The 18,570-nt window shown below is 36.7% G+C and overlaps 1 protein-coding gene across 2 annotated transcripts in view; it reads right to left on the bottom strand.

Moving 5' to 3' along the window:
* ANOS1 (anosmin 1) overlaps positions 1-18,570 on the bottom strand; it is a 139,879-nt gene that overhangs the window by 54,230 nt on the left and 67,079 nt on the right. For both annotated transcript variants that reach the window (XM_035344677.1, XM_035344767.1), the window contains exons 3-4: positions 6,126-6,188; positions 2,611-2,833 (exon numbers count right to left, since the gene is read on the bottom strand). In XM_035344677.1, the coding sequence (XP_035200568.1) occupies positions 2,611-2,833; positions 6,126-6,188 (286 nt within the window). The remainder of the gene's footprint in view (positions 1-2,610; positions 2,834-6,125; positions 6,189-18,570) is intronic.

The raw sequence follows: 18,570 nt of genomic DNA, 5'->3' as shown, positions 1-18,570 counted from the left end.
TGTATATATATGTATATATACACATATGTGTATATGTATATATACACATATGTGTATATGTATATACATATATATATACGTATATATATATGTATATATATATACATATATTTCATCCCTGTTAGGAGTATTATATATATATATATTATATTATAATATGTAATATTATAATATATATTATATATTATATATATTATATATATATAATGATATGGCAATTTGAGCTCTATACTGAATGCAAGCCAATAAATAATTGGGATAACAAGTACAGTCAATCCAATGACATTTTCAGTATGTGACTTCTGTGTAAGTGTACTTGTATTAATATTATTTTAGAATTCAGCTTTAGTACTCAGTACTAGAAGGCAAATCCACTTAAATCAGATGAGTATTTTATATCTGCTGTTGTAACTTTCATCTCTAGAGCTTGATAACAGTGCAACTCTAGCAACCTATGCAGACTCTTTAGATTCAATCTGACTTCATTTTCTAGCTGTGAGTGCTGTCAAAATGATAAGAATAAGTACTAAACTTATTCACTAGATCTTAGTCATGCTTGCAGAGTTTGCTCTTCCTTAGTGACAGGAAGGTCATTTACCCCAGAGGAAATGAATTGCAAGCCTGCTCAGCTTCTATTTGTCCTTTGTTGCAGAAAGACAGGTTGAAGAGGCTAATTAGCTGAATTCATCAGCTGAGAAGGCAGTACTGCATTGGGTTTGCCATTCCTTTGCAAGACATATATGCTCTTACAAGCAAGCACTTCCTGTAGATAGGTGATAAGATCTTAGAAAAGGTTAATTCTGTTTCTATATAATTAGATTGAGCAATAGTAGACTTTGCGGTATGCAGTTATACAGCGTATCATATCCTGTCAGATCTTGTGTCCTCTTCAAAGGCATGCCACCTGGTTTTGTTTGTTTGTTTGTTTGCTAGTTTTGTTTTTACCTTTTCCAGCTGTCACATTTACTGGAATGCCCTGCAGTATGCAATTTTGTAATTTTGGTATGGAGCCTGACCACATAAACTATTACACATGCAACACAAATTCTGAGTTTATCACTATTCAATTTTCTCAAGAAGATGAAAGAAAGAAGTAAATAATCCCTTTTTAATCATTTTTATTCTAAAAGGTGGTATGGATGACAGCGTATTAATCCCTTACAATTTTACAAAGCTGCTCTGAAGTTTCTTAGAAGCAAAAGAATTTCCTTTCTATATTGGAAATCTGGATCATGGTGCCTGCCTGCTGTTCAAAGTATTTCAAGTAGCGTCTTCATCAGTTTTATGCTTACTCAACCTCTATGACTTCTACATCAAATTTTCTTCACTTTTGTAAGTAAATTAGACAGTGTTTCCTGATGGCCAATCCTGTATATTCAAAGCCAGGATTCAAAAGTCAAAGAGCATTATTTCTGACATACATTCTCATCACTAGGGACATTCAAAAACAAGCATCAACATTTCAGTTAATGGAATGAACGTAGAAACAAATCACCGTCTCTTTCATATATTTCACTTCCAACTTCAAAACAGACCTGATATTTATTGTTATCAAACATACATAAAATCACTATAGTCTGTTCTATTTCAAATGCTGTTAGCAGGTTTATACACCAGGAAAGGGCAACAATTCTGACCTCACTCAAACATATTCATCCCCAGAGTTTTCAAGGTTGCAAACAACTGGAGCTCCGCAGTTTGAAGTAAAACTGGATTCAGATCTAAGCCTGGAGCTTAGCTCAGAGTTCTGCTGATTAGGATCTCCATGGAGAGCCCAAGCTATCAGGAGCATAACTGATTAGTATTTATTTTTTATCACTTAAGTAGAAGAATGGATTTCTAAAAAAATATTCCAATTCTGTATAACAAGAAAATGTGTTTCACAAATGATCATTACTGTGTGTTAGAAGCACATATTAAAAGTATTTCCATATAAAAAGCTTTTTTTAAAAAAAAATAATTAATTAAAATCTGGAGTTTGTCTAAGCACAAATCATTCCTTAATCTATACGTTCTTGCTGATGGATAGCAAGGATAAACATTTTTCATAGAATCTCGGGAATCAAATCAAGGCAATTAAAAACTTTTGAATAATTAATGGTGCCCTAGATGTAAATAATGCAGTAATATATAAGTGGACACTATCATTTGTCACTATTTTATTCTTAGGTCATTAAGAACACAAATTCCAGATAGACTACATTGATTTGTTCTTTACCTTATTATCTCACATCTCCTATTTGGTAGTCCTATCTACTTGGCTTATAATCATAAATGTCATTTGTGATTAATACGACTTGAACTATTTATCGTTAAATATTTTCCTGCTGCATTCTTTCTCATCTGCATCAAATTAAGTGAGATTTCACCTAAACTGGCAAGTTCATTCTACTTAAGATGATTCATAATAGCCATGTTTACATTCCATAGACTTCCAGCTATGACCTTCATAAGGAAAAAATATAAAAATCAGAAACTCAAGCAATATTTTTCTGTCCATCCATCCTTTCTGCATCCAGTCACACATCCTTCTATGTATTCACCTCCATACAAACTCTATGGCCTGAAGTTATTAGCCTAGTATGAGTATATCTTAATAATAATCTCTACCTTTGTATAGATTTTTTGGAACTTGACATGTGTGACCACATCCATTGGAACAGCATTTCTTGACTCCAGAACATTCACTATCTGCTTCGCAGCTTTCAACACAGGCAGCTGCAAAACCACTGGCCTTCTCAGGTGCTGGGCAGTCCCCTTGCTTCACAGACAGGATGTACTTAAGGAATTCGCAGCTAGTTAGGCATTCATAATTCTTCTTGGGGAAAAGAGGCTAAAGGGAAAACAAAGGAATTGTATAAAGTTTTCAACAGTGGGGAAAAAAAGAAAATAAAAATAATAAAAAAAAAAAGTTTTATGTTGTACATTTTCCAAGACCTCATAAAAAAAAAAAAAAAAAAAAAAAAAAACAACACAGATTTTCAGCTTTTGCAAGACTATCCCTAAAGATTTACGATTTACATATTCAAGTTGCTTCTAAAAAAGCATTCCAAATGCAGAATCATGAATTCCCTCAAGTAAGACCACCATCTTTAATGGAATAAAGCTGTTTACATCTGCCAGCTTTCCCTTGTTTTCCTCACACTGCTTGGCAACAAAGTTGCCCAACAACAGATTTGAAAAAAAATTTAAATCTCAAAACAAAGGGAAGCAATGGTCAAATGGTCTTTTTTTTTTTTTTTTTTTTTTTTTTCTGAGTGCCCCACATTCCTCCCTTTGTACTTCACAAGACTTTACCCACAATATCTGATGTAATGCCCCTCTAGATAAGTAAGTAAAATCTTCCTACATTATATTTACACTCAGTTTGAACTGAGTTGGCTAAGAGAAGAGCATCTTTATGTTCTTGCTAACATGTTAATAACTACATAAGTCTTCATGGTACTGGAATAAAATTTCTGATAAAACGATCAGCAGAAAATACATATTAAAATAACCCTTAAATATATTTCTTAAAGATCAAAGCAAATGCTACCTCTTTGAGAAATCGGGTACTAGCTATAGGAGACATTGTTTCAAAGCATAGACATTTTATAGCATATGTACTACTCAGAGGTTTGCAAGGTTCATTTCCAATGTTATTAAAAACAGCTTCTAGTACCCCATTCTGTGTGACATGGGGCTTTCATCTCCTCTTTTAGCCGGTGCTTTATTTAGTTTGGTTCAAAACCAGCTACAGTAAATCCCTCAAAGTGGTTAGTGGAACTGTAGGTAAGCAAATCATGTAACTGGACTTATCTATAGGCTTTCTTCCCATTTTAGAGGAACCAAAAGTCTTCCACTCAGAAAGTTCTGACGAACAAATTATTAAGCTTACACAAAAACTATAACCTACTCTCCATCCAATTATTCACGTAACTTCAATGCTTTCTTCTACATTTAAATATTATACTTTCTAATTTATACCATTCTCATATTTCTAGCAAAATGAGAAAGACTTTTCTCTATTAAGGAGGCCCAGGTGGTTCACTGAGTATGTGTCAGTTTATACTCCAAAGTTCAGGAATGTACCATTAAGTTACCTCTCACACTTCATCCTATAGAGTTACCCAGATTTTTTTTATCTAACTCTTAAGGATTCATTCGGTGATACAGCTTAACCAGTGTAAACTGCCAAAATGAGCATTCCACTTTTCTCTCCTGTTGACCCCAATGTTCCTCAGACATGCTACTCCTGCTGTTCTTCCTATTGGGCTATACCTGATTCCACAGTTAGCCACCTAAGAAGCTAAACTAGCAGGAAATTATACTTATGAGGGGAAAAAACAAAACAAAACAAAAAAAAAAAAAAAAAAAAAAAAGACAGGTAAGCTGTAAGGTTCCTCCTCTACCACTAGTATACTTATTTGGTAGGTAAGAAATTGCATACAATACAGGACCTTCAGAAATAAAATTTTGCTTCCAGATTTTATAAAGAATACAAAAAAAAAAAAAAAAAAATTGAAACAATCTCAAATGAAAACAGCCTGGTTCAGTTCAATCAAATAATGTCTATGGAGCATACATGAGCTTGAAAGAAAGGAAAACGATCCCTGTGTGTGTGTCTGTGTGTGTGAAGCAAATTTCAAATCCTAAAACATCACAAATTTGCAGCTACTTAATTAAAAACTTTATAGCTCCCTAAGGCATAATACATCCTCAAGGCTTCTCTTCCTCACCCTGTTTCACAGCTCATTTTTCAGTTAGCTGCTAAATGTGCTGCTCTTCATTACTGGCTTTTGAAGTTCTAAATTTAGCTTCAACCACAAAACACTAATTAAAGAGGGATGCTCACTGTTTTCAACTACAATAGAACAGTGTTCTACAAATGTTTTTCTTTTAAACCAAAATTATACATATTTACACCCATATCTGGAAACATACAGCCTTAGTGAGAAGTGATATATGAGGATGACATAAATTAAACCCACTAAATCTGCTTTATTAAACTACTCAAGAGTTTTGTTATATAAGGAAACAGCAACTGATTCTGGTTAAAGAACACTTACAAGGGTTGGTTTCCATGAGAAATTTTTACTTGTTCTTCTAACATAGCTAAATAGACTAGTAACCCCTTATTCCCTACTTAATGTAGTTATTTGGATCTAAAAATTAGTTTTGTTTGTTGAAATGACAGCTTTTCCTAATCATCTTCATGATGTTTAAATTGTTTAAACATAACACATGCTCTTCTACTGGCAGAAGAGTGCTCACAGTGATAAGGAATGAGTCAAATCAGTTCAGGGCACAATCAGTTAAAATCGTTTTTGTTTTTGTGTTTTTTTTTCAGGAAAGGCTGAAAATCTTTATAAACACACATGTCAAATGATATGAATAAAGGTGTATCTTTATATTGATTTGGTTACAATAAATCAACCTTCTACTGAGATGATGCTTTCACTTTGTACTAAAAATCCATTAAGGATTATAACATCTGACTTCCACCAACTCAGCACAAGCTATGTTTCAAATCCAATAAAACTATCTTCTCTTTTGTGAGAGTTTAACTGATCTAGGCTTTTTTATTCACAAGGTTATTCTGAAACACTATGCATAAACACTTTTTCAAAGACTTGTTCCTGAAGAATTATGCATTCTGATGCCTGCCCTCTGAATCCAGTTACTTCTGGAGATATATTCTTTGAAAAATCAGACTGACTTTCACATATAGAAAGGCCACATTTTCTAGTGACCCGGCACAAGGATTTCTACACTTGTGACATTTTGTCTTTTAAACAAAGATGCTCTTACTCTTTTTCTTCCACATGACTGGAAAAGAAAGGAGGAATGTGGGAGAAGTAGCAGTTTACAGGAGGGATTTAACAGCGCCTTCTCTGAGAAATTACATAAGCGTGGCTGAATAACGCTTCAAACTTCAAGTTGAGATCAGGAAAAAAAAAAATCTTTCTTTTTTTACTCAAACATAATATGGCTAAATAGTTATATGCGTATCCATTCAAATGAAGGTGAATGCTATAAAAAGTCCCGTATTTGTTAGCTGTCTCCTTAAAGCTCACACCTCTAATAATTTAAGTGAAAGAGACAGCTAGAACAAAGTGCGAAAGAGTGCCCTTGGGCTGACATACCTCACAGAAGCTTTGGCAATGGTTTTTCTTCAAGTCCCAGGATTCTTTGCAAGGCTCCAGGCACTAGGAAGATTCAGTGGGGGAAAGTGTCAGGAAGAGAAAGAAATAAACATCCACAAATGACCCCAGTTCTCTGGTTGTTTGTTTGGCCCATAGGAAGTTAATAACAGGCTTTAAGAATCCACTTCTCCTGAGGATAAGATTGTGTCATTGAGCCTTGGTGTCAGAGCAAGGTCATGCCAAGCCATGGTTAGATTACAAGAAACATTTTCAGTATTTCTCACTGTACAAGGCAATTGCCTCACTTATATATATGCCATTCTATTTTCTGCCTTACTGAATCTAGGTTCCTAATAACATTTAACACCATGTCACTGGATCACAGACCAATGTCAAAAGTACTACTCTAAACTACAGAAAGTTAAATCTTCTCCTCACTGACTAGCCTCAAGATTAGATGGGCACATTGTCTTACCATGCGAGAAGCTATTTGATCAAGCTATGGAGTAAACTCAGCAGAAATTTAGCCACTATTCCCATATAAATAGACAATGTTTACTGGTCTGTTAGCAAAACCACTTTATTTCAAGTATCGTATTATCATTTCTTCACCTTGAACCTCTACTACAATGGATATACAGTGAGTTTATATTCAAACTCTGCAAACCAGAGTCAAGCTTCACAGCATAACATAAAGAAAAATCTTTAAGGGTATTTACTCTAGCTGAAACATAAATTTAAACTCACGTTCAGAAACCTTTTCATTTCGTTTGTTAAATGGATGATTCTGGAAATTACCAGCATTGTTGGGAGTCAATAACACCTAATCTTTCTGGTAACAGTAGAAAGATACTTACTGAACCAAAAAGAAAGGCCTTTGACATACGATTAATGTCATTTGACATGTGATTGTATTATTTGTTTCTCTTATACATAGTATTAGGTTGGATGAGTCTACATTTATGTTATTCAAAAACAAGCATGAACACATACAGGCTATATCTCACAACAGCTGTCCACCTGTATTATTAATGTACTAAAAAAAAATAGTGTTTTAAAAGTTAAACATTTTTCTTACTGGCAGCAAAGCCTGAAAATATAATAAAACCATTATTCACGGAGGTTACATACTTCAGGAATGCAAAACACCACTCAAACATTTGTTATAAATACATATACTGGTATTTCAGATCCAACTTTTCGCTTTTCAAAATCCACAATGTGCTGTATACAGAGTAATTAGAAGGATACCTTATAAAATGTCACTGAAGTCAGGAAGTTTAATTAAATCCAGAGTGTTGTTCATCTTGTGGTGAGTTACTGTACATTGGAGCCCAATCCCATGATCATTCCAATTTTACAGCTCTCCTAACTGTCTGATGGATTTAGCCATGACTTACAGAGGTATAAGTGGTGTAAAAACACAATGGGCAACCTTTCAATCTCACTGAGACTTTGTCAGTGATTCCCAGGACCGGCAGGATTTCCATATCCTTGCCTTTTCCCAATTCTTGTTTCAATGCTGCACGGCCACAAAGACTGTATCTAAACCAGTATATCCACAATCTTGCCACAAGCTTGAGGTGAGGACCAGAACCAAGTTCATGCTGACTGTATTGCTGGACCACCCTCCTTGCATGTTGTAAAGCAAAATATTTGATATGCATGGAAGGAATTACCAGGATGTTATATTTCAGAGGGCTTGTTCAATGTTTCTACAGGGATGTCTTTACCCACACTGTAAGCAGGCTCCAGTATTTGGTGTTTTGTCTGGCAGCTGTTCTGTTTCAATAATCATCCAGGACAGACCAGAATATTTTCACTTTGGACCCAGCATTTCCTGCCACCAGAAAAGTCATTACTGATGGGCATCTCAGCTCAGACACTTCAAAGGAAAGATGGACAAAGTGAACCAGGCCAGAACAGTATCCCGCCATCTGACTGCCCTCAGAATACTCCAATGGGGAGAAAAAAAAAAAAAAAAAAAAAAAAAAAAAAAAAAAGGTAATGTAGCTAGCCAAAAAGCCTCCATCATAAGCTTCACAGGCACTGACTGGAGTATACGCCCTCAACTACATGGACAAAAAGTCTTTAATAGATGTTTCATATTCCTGTTTTAAGAGGACTTAGCTCCTCTGTTTTAAGCTGGACTTAGCTCAGCACATTGGGCTGGTATATAAGCCAACTGTGCAGCTTCATTGGAGCTGTACCTTTCTGTAGGTTGGAGAAAAACTGCTAGCTGACAGCAATGTTACTAATGACCTTGCACTAGAATTGTTTGGGATTGTCCTTCTAAAAAGGACAGAAACAGAAAAAATTAAGCTTGCAATAATATAGATGAAATCATCTCATAAACCATGAGTTTTATGTTTATCCTCTTAGCTATTTTGTTGTGAGGTTTGCTTATGGTAGGGAAGCTGAGGAATGGAAAGGAAATGCACGGAAGAGCTGGAAGTTTGATCTACATCTCTCACCTTTGAGTCCTTGAATTAAACCATGAAACAGATGAGATACTGAGATCTCCTCCACTGTTTAGTGAGTTTTACCCTCTGAATGGCAATAATCTCAGGAAAAGAGATACCTTATTTTCTCCATGAATTCTCTTCTGATATTTTTATTTGGATAGGGAAATGTGTGCCAGATCCAAGGTATTACACAGCCTAGGTCTGAAGAAGGGCTATTGTATAAATAAATTATTCTCTTTTTCCAGACATCTTAAGTTTCATCTACAAAGGGTTTCTCATTTTTGTCATGCTTTGTTATGAATATGCATCAAGATGAATAAAATAGAGTAGAATAGAATAGTTCAGCTGTAAGGTACCTTCACAGATCATCTAGTCCATCTGCCCAACCACTAGCCAAAAGTCAAAGCAACTAAACAAGATCATTATCCAAATGTATCTTGAACACTGGCAGGCAGAGGGCATCCAACCATCTGGCTAGAAAGCCTATTTCAGTGTGTGACCACCCTCATGGTAAAGAAATTTCTCCAAATGTCCAGTCTGACCCTCCCCTGGTGCAGATTTTTGCAGCTCCCTTGCATCCTGTCATTGGTTACCATGGCAAAGAGACTGGTAACTGCCTCCCTCTCCACCTGCCCTCCGCAGGAGGATGCAGAGAGCACTGAAGTCACCTCTTGGCCTCCTCTCCTCCAGACCTGGCAGTTCGTGTTCTCAGCCTCTCCTCAAGACATGCCTTCCACTGTTTTTACCAGTTTTGCTGCCCTCTTCTGGATGCTTTCAAATACCTTAACATGGTTTTTGTATCGTGGAGCCCAGAACTGCACACAGTATTCAAGGTAAGGCTTCACCAGTGCTAAATACAGTGGAAAAATCACCTCCTTCTAGCTACTGAAGCTTGAAACTACTTGCAGTGCTCTGGATCATACTGAAGTAAAACATTTCCCCCTCCAACATGGCTCTTCATCACTTTTAGCCCACCTAGCTAGGGCAAACACAAAGTTGAAAATTCCCTCAAGAAAAAGCAGAATCAGCCCTTACACTGACAACTTAAGATTTTCTGACAGGTATCTGTCAATGCATAATAAAAATTAAAATCAAGAAAATGTGAATCAGAACTAGTGGCAGCAGCATCAGTTTTCTGAAATCCAAGTCTTCAGAGAATAAAAGAAAAAAATATCTTAAAATATAACATTTGGATATTACATTTCTAACAACTTGAATGCAATTCAGCAAAGACCTGACCCAAAGCTCCCCAGACCAATGGGAGTCATTTCATTGGTGTTTAGCTTTGCCTTGATGTCTGAAGGGAAAGCATACACAATTTCACACTAATATGAAGAATTTTGAGGAAATACCTAGAACACCCCTGAGAAAACTATTCTCATCCAGCAGGCAAATGCATCCAGGTTTTCCAGATGAGTGTGAACATGTGTGCTTGTTAAAAGGACACTGAAAAATAAGGAGGAATTTAAACCCAGAAGCAGCTGTCCTTGCCCGTTTCAAGTAATGAGAAATGCCTTGCAGGCAGTCATTGCCACCCGCCCTCGGGAGCTAAGCCAGGCTGCCTAGATGGCTGATTGCCCAGACAGGAGGCAATGGGCAGGCAGGCAGGATGCACCATTGCTGGCCCCTGGTTGCCAGACCCTAGCCCCATGGTGAGGGCAAGGGCAGTGCTGGCGGGACACGGCTGCCTGCTGAGGGAGGAGAAACTCAGTCATTGCATGCCATGGCACTCCTCAGAAAATGACGGGTGTCAATGACACGGCCTTGCTAAGCCGAATCCTACTAAAGCACCTGCTTGGTCAGCTCCTGTGGTTAAGCTTGGGAGCTGTAGGCTTGCTTTCTGCATCCAGGCCTTGGCAGAATTGCTGATGACTGCTAAACTATTCAGCAAGGGACAGGAAGAGAGCTAACAGAAAGTGCTGGCCAACCTTCAAAATCCATCTGTGTATATGAGCACACACCTAGGTGTACACATTTCAGATATTACTATAGATCTATTAACAACGAGGCAATCAAATTAGGAAAAAAATACTGTTCCATTCAAGGAAGAAATTTTAGTATTGATGTATTTTGATTTTTTTTTTCAATTTTATTTATATATATATATAAAATGCATTTAAGGGACCTGTTATAGAAGCCTTTTTTGTTCTATTTCTTAAATTATAAATAAGCCACCTGTGAGATTAGCATGTGATGCAGGCCACTTCCATTATTAGGAAAGGGATTTTCATAGTAGTCCACTGCCATTTTTGCATAGGAAATGTTGCCTTTGACAAGGGAGAGTTACACCAAAACAGCAGTTTTGAAAATCTAGTAAACTGCAAAAATATTTTAAACATTGAAATAAATACTTATTCAAATAGCGTATATTTATTCAAATATTGTATTTATAGTAAATTTCTGAATAAGACATATTTATTTAAATAGCAAACAATTACTTCAAGGGGAAGATTCTACCCTCAATTTATTCATCTAGTAAGGCTTCTTCATACAACAAATACAACAAAGTGGGACCAAGTCATATGCAAACTGTTGTTAAAAAAAAAAAAAAAAAAAAAAAAAAAAGTTGGAATATTATCATTCGCTACTCCAATTGCTCAAAACAGCAAGGTCAGAAATTAATATTTTAAATATAAAAGAAATATTTCAGTGTTTTGCTGTCCTAGGGTTAATTAACTGGAACCTAGATTTAAAAATAATAATAATAATAATAATAATAATAATAATAATAATAAAAGACACCTTTCAGTGCACAGTCTCCTGAGAACATGTCATATCATAAAGACGAATTATCTAAAAAATGTATATTCCTACTATCAGTGGAGAACTTTCTTGGGGTCAAGAATTTTACAAAAGCCAAAAGAGAATATACTGTTCATTGCTCTTATAGAGAATATCTTTTTAATTGCCACAGTTAAATATATGACTGCACCCAAAGGAAGCATAATAAAAGTGATTTTCAATCTGTACATCCTAGCACGGTGGTAGTAAACATGATGCAAAACATGAACAAGTAGTGAGAGAGGCATAAATGACTGAGTCTTTCTTTAAATCTGGTGTTTATATATAGAAAATCGCACAGAAACTGTTACTTTCTGTATCTCAACAAGTAGACTCTAAGTTGTCTGAAAAACATAATGTTTTGATCTGAGGACAGTAAAAGCATAGCTAAATATCCATTCATACCATGTTAACCCGGTAGAATAATATTAGATATTAGAATTATCATATCATAGAACATACTTTCTTCTGAACAGTTTAAGGCAGCTACTTTTCTTCTTCATCTCATGAATCATGAGATGCAAGATGTGTTTACTGAAACTATTTCTCATTATATAACTGAGCAGAAATTGAAGGAATACTTAAAAAAATAAATAGTACATGCATTAAATAAATACATAAATAAATAAGGAAAAAAAAAAAAAAAAAAAAAAAAAAAACATTAGTTCTGGGTTATATTTTCCCAAAACAATCCTCATAAATTTGCTTCCTAGAATCTCATCTCATTTATTAATGCCAAAAAGAAATATCATTCTTTATATTACTGTTTGAATCAAAGGCCAAATTCTCCGACTCCAGTACTGTTATACTTGACACGTCTGACATAGTGTTCATGCACTTAGGAAGACATGCTGCAATTCTAAAAGCTCTTTCTTTGATCAGCTCTCTCTGCGCACCTAGAACACGTAGGTGTGACTCTGTTTCAAAAAGTATATTGCAAAATTAAAAGCTCGGGTAAATATATATGCAGCAAGAATTTTAGGCATTTGCAGTGAGGATTCCTACAGAGGCAGGAAGGCAACTCCAGAATTGTGATTCAAATTTCCCCTCATTTCCACTCTGGATCATCCTTAGTGCTCTCCAAAAGCTTTGCTTGATGGTTTGATTGATTCTGAGACTCCATGTGAGTAATTCTCCATGAGTGGTTCATGGTATCAGTGTATTAAAGTTTGTGGGCACCCTTCCTAGTCATCAAGTGCCCAAGGTGAGGCACTGCACCACTAGGCTTTCAGGTGCTCATACTCCCCGTCAGGTCAGGCACACATAGAATCATAGAATCATAGAATGGCTGGGGTTGAAAAGAACCTTAAAGATCACCTATTTTCAACACCCCTGCTCTGGGCAGGGTTGCCAACCACTAGAGCAGGCATGTACACATCTATCTTGTTTTAAAGAAAATGTTAGAAGCAGAGATGCACTAATGAATCAGTCAGTGTCTCAAGACAAAAAAAAAAAAAAATTAATTTAATTTAATTAAAAAAAAAAAAAAAGCATAAGCCCAGAGAGGAATGCTCAATTGCAGAATCAGTAGCTGTCATATTAGCTTGTACATTGATACATGTTGGTCAAGTGGTCAAGAAGCCTCCAAGCATTCTGTGAGATCCATTTCAAGCTGAGTCAGTCTCTTGCTTCTCAGCCTCTTTTCCTCTCCTCTCCCATTAGTAGATTGAACCACTGACGCACTGATTATCTACTTTCTAGAAACTCAGTGTGACATTTTAGCTCCTAAAATTCACTTACATTTAAGGTAGACTGCAAGTGGCTCATGTATCTTTAAAACTTTGAAAGTCTAATAGGAACACTAGTGAAACCTATTCTTTTATGTAAAATACCAGTTTAACAGGACAATCTGAAGTTACTGTCTGTTAATGAGATTCACAAGAGAATTAAAGAAGCAATATATTTTCCTTGAAAATGAATAAACAAATGGGTTAAACAAGAGAGAAATGTTCCCTGACTGTGTTGCCTCTTTATGCTTCTGCATGTCACTGGGCATCATGATTTTGGGAAAAGGAGTGATTTTGCATTTGAGAAGGATCAAGTCTTAAATTACTTACATGTAGGGGTATTCTGTGACATTGTCATGTCTACTGGGAACACAGCTGATACTGTCTGAAAGTATAGATAAATGAAGAGCTGGTTTAGAATGAAAGCCAGGTCTTAAGATTTTAGATGCTCACTAAATTAAGAGCACTTAAAATTACTTGTAAGTACTTGGTTAGAGCAATCTGGGTCTTTAAAATCCCTTTATCTGGGACTTTAAAATCCCTTTAAAATCCCTTTAAATCCCTTAGTCTTTCTTAAAACATATTTTTATAGTTCTTTACTGATAACATCCTGATGTGTACTGTGATGGTCCAGCTGATGAGGAACAGGTTACTAATGTGGAATGTGTTACCTTCTGCAAGTACTAATTTATTCTAAGTAATACATATATATATGAAGAAGAAAGAAAAATTCTTAACATTTTATCAACATTCAGACAATTTATCCTTATGTTTTAGGACAGATGACCATTTTGTATTTTCCAGAAGTCAACAGCAAAATACCTGGGGCTGGCACTGAAACAAAGGGTATGGTCTGTCTATTGGAGATCTGCTTACAGCTACCTTAACTACTCCAAGTCCTCTTCAAAAGTATGGTAAAGCACTGCAGTGCAAACCTCCCAGGTCTGACAGGAGCAAGTGAGGAGGGATAGGGATAGGGATAGTAAACATCAACTACACAGCTGTAGTGAGTTTACATGGCAAGGTTTTGGTAGCAGTGGGGCATAGCAGTGGCTTCTGTGGGAAGGATCTAGAAGCTGCCCCATGTTTGGTAAGGGCCCCACTGCTGACCAGAGCTGAGCCAATAAGTGATGTTGTTTTGCGCCTCTGTGAGAGCATATTTAAGACAGGGGAAAAAAATGCTGCACCACATAACAGCTGGGAGAGTGAGAGGAGTGAGGAACAGCCTTGCAGGTGCCAAGGTCAGTGAAGAAGGAGGGGGAGAGGTGCTCCAGGCACTGGAGCAGGTGTCCCCTGTGGTCTGTGGTGAGGACCATGGTGAAGCAGGCTGTCCCCCTGCAGCCCATGGAGTATCATGGCAGAGCAGGGTTCCATGCTGCAGCCCGTGGAGGAGACCACAGTGGAGCAGGTGGACCTGCACTGACGGAGACTGCGGCCTGTGGAAGACCCCTGCTGGAGCAGATTCTGGGCCAGACCTGTAGGTCGTGGAGAGGAGACAATGCAGGAGCAGGTGACCTGGCAGGAGCTGCCGCCCGTGGGGGACCCAGGTTGGAGCAGTTTGCTCCCGAGCGATGGACCCCGTGGTACAGACCTATATGTGGAGCAGTTCTTGAAGAGCTGCTGCCTGTGGGCAGCCCACACTGGATCAGTTCAGCAAGGACTGTATCCCATGGGAGGGACCCCATAGCACAGGAGACGAGAGTGACCGAGAAGGAGTGGCGCTACAGACTGACTGTAACCCCCATTCCCCCGTTCCCCTGTGCTGCTCAGGGGGAGGAGGAGGTAGAAGAGGATGGATGGGGGGGAAGGGGCTTTTAGTTTCTTTCCTTTGTTTCTCACTTCTCTAGCTTGTTAGTAATAGGCAATAAATCTTACTGTCTCCCTATGCTGAGTATGTTTTGCCTGTCATGATAATTACTGCGTGATCCTTATCCTTGAGCCCCTTTCATTGTATTTTCTCCCTGTTCCTCTGTGAGGAAGGGGAGTGAGAGAGCAGTTGTGGAGCTGGCCGCCCACCCGAGTAAAACCACCACAACAGCCACCATCGCATTATCACATCACATACCACATCATGCAAGGGTGTAACTGCAGTGGTTGGGATTCGTGGGGACTCTGAGGCCAACACCCTAATAGATTTCTCTAGTTTACTTACATGACCTCATCCAGAGCAATATGACATTAAAGCACTAAGGGTTAAATCATAAGAATAGAGCATTTTGCATTGAGCACTAATATCAGAAAGTAAAAGGCAATACAAGCCATCCAGCAGCAGTCTTAGTCAACAAGAAAGAGAGCTGCATTTCCTTGCAGTATTTGTTATATCCATTATGAAAACACTACCAAAAGCTGTGTAACAGAGATTCAAAATATATCACTACATATACAACTAAGATTTATTTTTAATAATTCTTATGTAAGGAAGATGCATACAATCAGGAGAAATTGTGAACTTATAATGCATCATTTGTTTTAGTTAATTTTCAGGAATTAGTTTCTTTCTCTCTCTCTCTCTTTCTTTTATGGTAAATGGCATATCTTCCTATTATATAATACTGTTACATAAACCTACAAAATAATACTCTATCTGGCTTCTTGAAAGATATGAATAACCTTTATTCATCTCAAAATGATGTTAATACTGAAATATTTTTTAAAAATTACATTCAAAACAGCATTAAACAATTTTAATTCTGGTTTCACATTCAAGAACTGTGCTCATAATACATGTAAATTATTTCTGCAGATGGGACTGCCAGGGTCACAGAACCACTAAAACCTGTTTCACCAGACGCTGCAGAACATAATTACAGATCTTCCAACTGCAAATTCTGAATGTCACAGAATATATATATATATATATTATTCAAAATAATATCCAAATAAGTAGGAGAGCATGCTGACATGCTTCTTTGAAGCTGTACCTTGCTACTTGGGCAGACAGGTGGACAAACCCTTAATTTTGTATCTGTTTACTCAGCTTTTTACAAGGCTTAGGTATACAGTTTCTGAAGCAAACTATAACTGATTTAGGTGCAATCATCTTCTGTCTGCTAACCAGCACTTTGGAGAGTGAAGTGTTCATTTGAATGGTCATTTCACAACATAATGGTCGTTTCACAGCAGAATGGAGTATTTCTGAGAACTTTTACTGGCTGCAAAGTCGAGCACAGCTGTTTAAATTTCTACAGCAAACAGCTGCATTTGATGTGCTGCATTTGATGTGTGTATTTTACTTTGACGTGGGGGCACTAAAAGCACACACAGGTATTAGTGCTCTCCTGTTATGCAAACTTGCAAATACTAGAGCAGTAGATATGGTACAGGCAATTTTCAGACGTGGAATTGCTGGATATTCTAACAAACACCTGAGCTTGAAACAATCATTTCCTTTTCTTAATTACCTATTTTTTTTCAGTAGAAAGTATCAGTAACAATATCAGTAACAATACCATCATTTTAAGTGTCAGCAATTTGGATAAATGAATTTCTATCAACACTCTAAGCAAATAAAAGTAGCTTTATGACTTAGGATCAGAATTAATATTTCCTGGAACAGAGATAGGGAAAGGGATAGACATAACATATCAGTTAATTCTGTCTGGGCCTCTGCATATACCAAGTAGCTTTGTTCCTAAAATGGACATTATGTTTCAAAAATTTGGGGGGAAATGCTGTTCTGATTGCACTGATCTCTGAAAACTCACCACTTCAAATATCCACATGTTACAATATCCAGCATTAGATCATGAAAAAGACCACAACTCTTGCTGAGAACTTCAAGTCAAATTTTCTGGAAGTGTGTGTAGCTTTGCTGTGAGCTCCCAGAATTAAACAGAAAATGAAAACTACCAGATACATATACTGAAGGTCAGAATCACTGAATGTGTTGCAAATGAAAGAAGTATTTTAACCCAAAATATTTGGAAAGTAAATTACTATTCAGAAAATAAATAAATAAATAAATAAATCATCACACTTTAACTAAAATGCTGCAGTTTAAAATCTAAATCTTTTAGAGTGAAAACAACTTTTAACACTGACAGCTTGATATTTATCTGCATAGTTTAGTTGCCTGGCATGTCAAATTTTACCAGAATTGTTTGTTTGAAAGGACAGAACAACAATCCTAGGATGCTTTTCATATTTCTATTCTTTGTTACCAAATAAAAATCATGACCATCTATGTCAACAGAAAATTGGCTCCCAAACATTATCTCATTCCTGACCAATGCTTGTCAAAGTTTATTCATAGAGTATTTATACCAGCAGAGGAAATCAAGACACATACATTCCTCCTTTTCCCCACCTCATAGCCAAGAGTCTAAGGTAGTCACCAAAAAACAACTGTGAGTTTTTATTTTGTCTGATATTGAAACACTGAATTGAACCTAAACCATCTATATTTGAGATGAATCCACAAAATACAAAGTATTTGATGGAGCATCCTGTTTTAGCCTGCTGAAGCTGTTTTGTCTTGTATAAGCGATGAGCTCTTCTCTAAAGAAGGGCCTTAAATACGGACTTCTCACCTTGAAGGGGCATGCCCTAATGGCACTTTCTGATCATCTTGAAGTTCTTTTTAAATGTTTATAATGTGTAACATAACATTTTGGTTATGTTTATGCACTGTAGTTATTCCACCACAACTTCTTTCCTACACAGACAATACTCTTTTTCACGGTCTCATTCTTTCACACCTTCATTTCCTTTACCAATCTTATCTGTCGTTAAAAGTGTTCCAATTAATCTTATTCAAACTGCTGCCACAAAGACTCTTTTCCTATTCTCCTACTGACCTGCTTTTATGTACTGTATCAAATGCCAATTACTTATCTTTTTCCAAAACACCTCCTAGACCTTACTCTAAATCTACACATTCTAACATTTCACCTGTCAAGATATAAGGCATTAGAGTAGGCAAAATGCTATGAAGCAGGAAATCAAGTCTGGAGCACTCATGCACACAAGATATATATACTGTGTCAGAGTATATAAATTATATGGAATGAAGAGAGATCATTTAAAAAGGTTAAGAAGGGCTTCTGTATTAGACTTCTTTCCAATAGTGATAATAGCCTGAATTGCTTAGTGCCTTCCACTTTCTGTGCTATTTCTTGTGGATGGAATCCTGTAGTAGCATTGCTACTATGCTACCAATAATGAAGTGAACTAAATTAATTAGAAAACAGTAGTAGTTTTAACTCTTGGCTGAACTTTCATATTTCAGGCTGCAGTCCTACAATGCAGTTTACCAATAAACTGATCTGTTATGTTTGTACCTGTTACATCAATGTATCGTGGATCTGTCACAACTCTTTTCCTTCTAAAGCTTCTCCAAGATTTTCTCCTGTAATTTAGAGTAAGCAACGTGGCAGAAATTTTTGCATTGTATGTTCTTAATTTCTAGATCACTGTTCCCTGTCACATATTGTGTGTCCCGTCCCCACTTGATAGGCTGTCACAGTTTGTTTT

This window comes from Oxyura jamaicensis, chromosome 1 (genome assembly GCF_011077185.1).
Source record: "Oxyura jamaicensis isolate SHBP4307 breed ruddy duck chromosome 1, BPBGC_Ojam_1.0, whole genome shotgun sequence".
In the NCBI taxonomy this organism is placed as follows: Eukaryota; Metazoa; Chordata; class Aves; order Anseriformes; family Anatidae; genus Oxyura; species Oxyura jamaicensis.
This window is presented reverse-complemented; position numbering and strand designations above follow the sequence as displayed.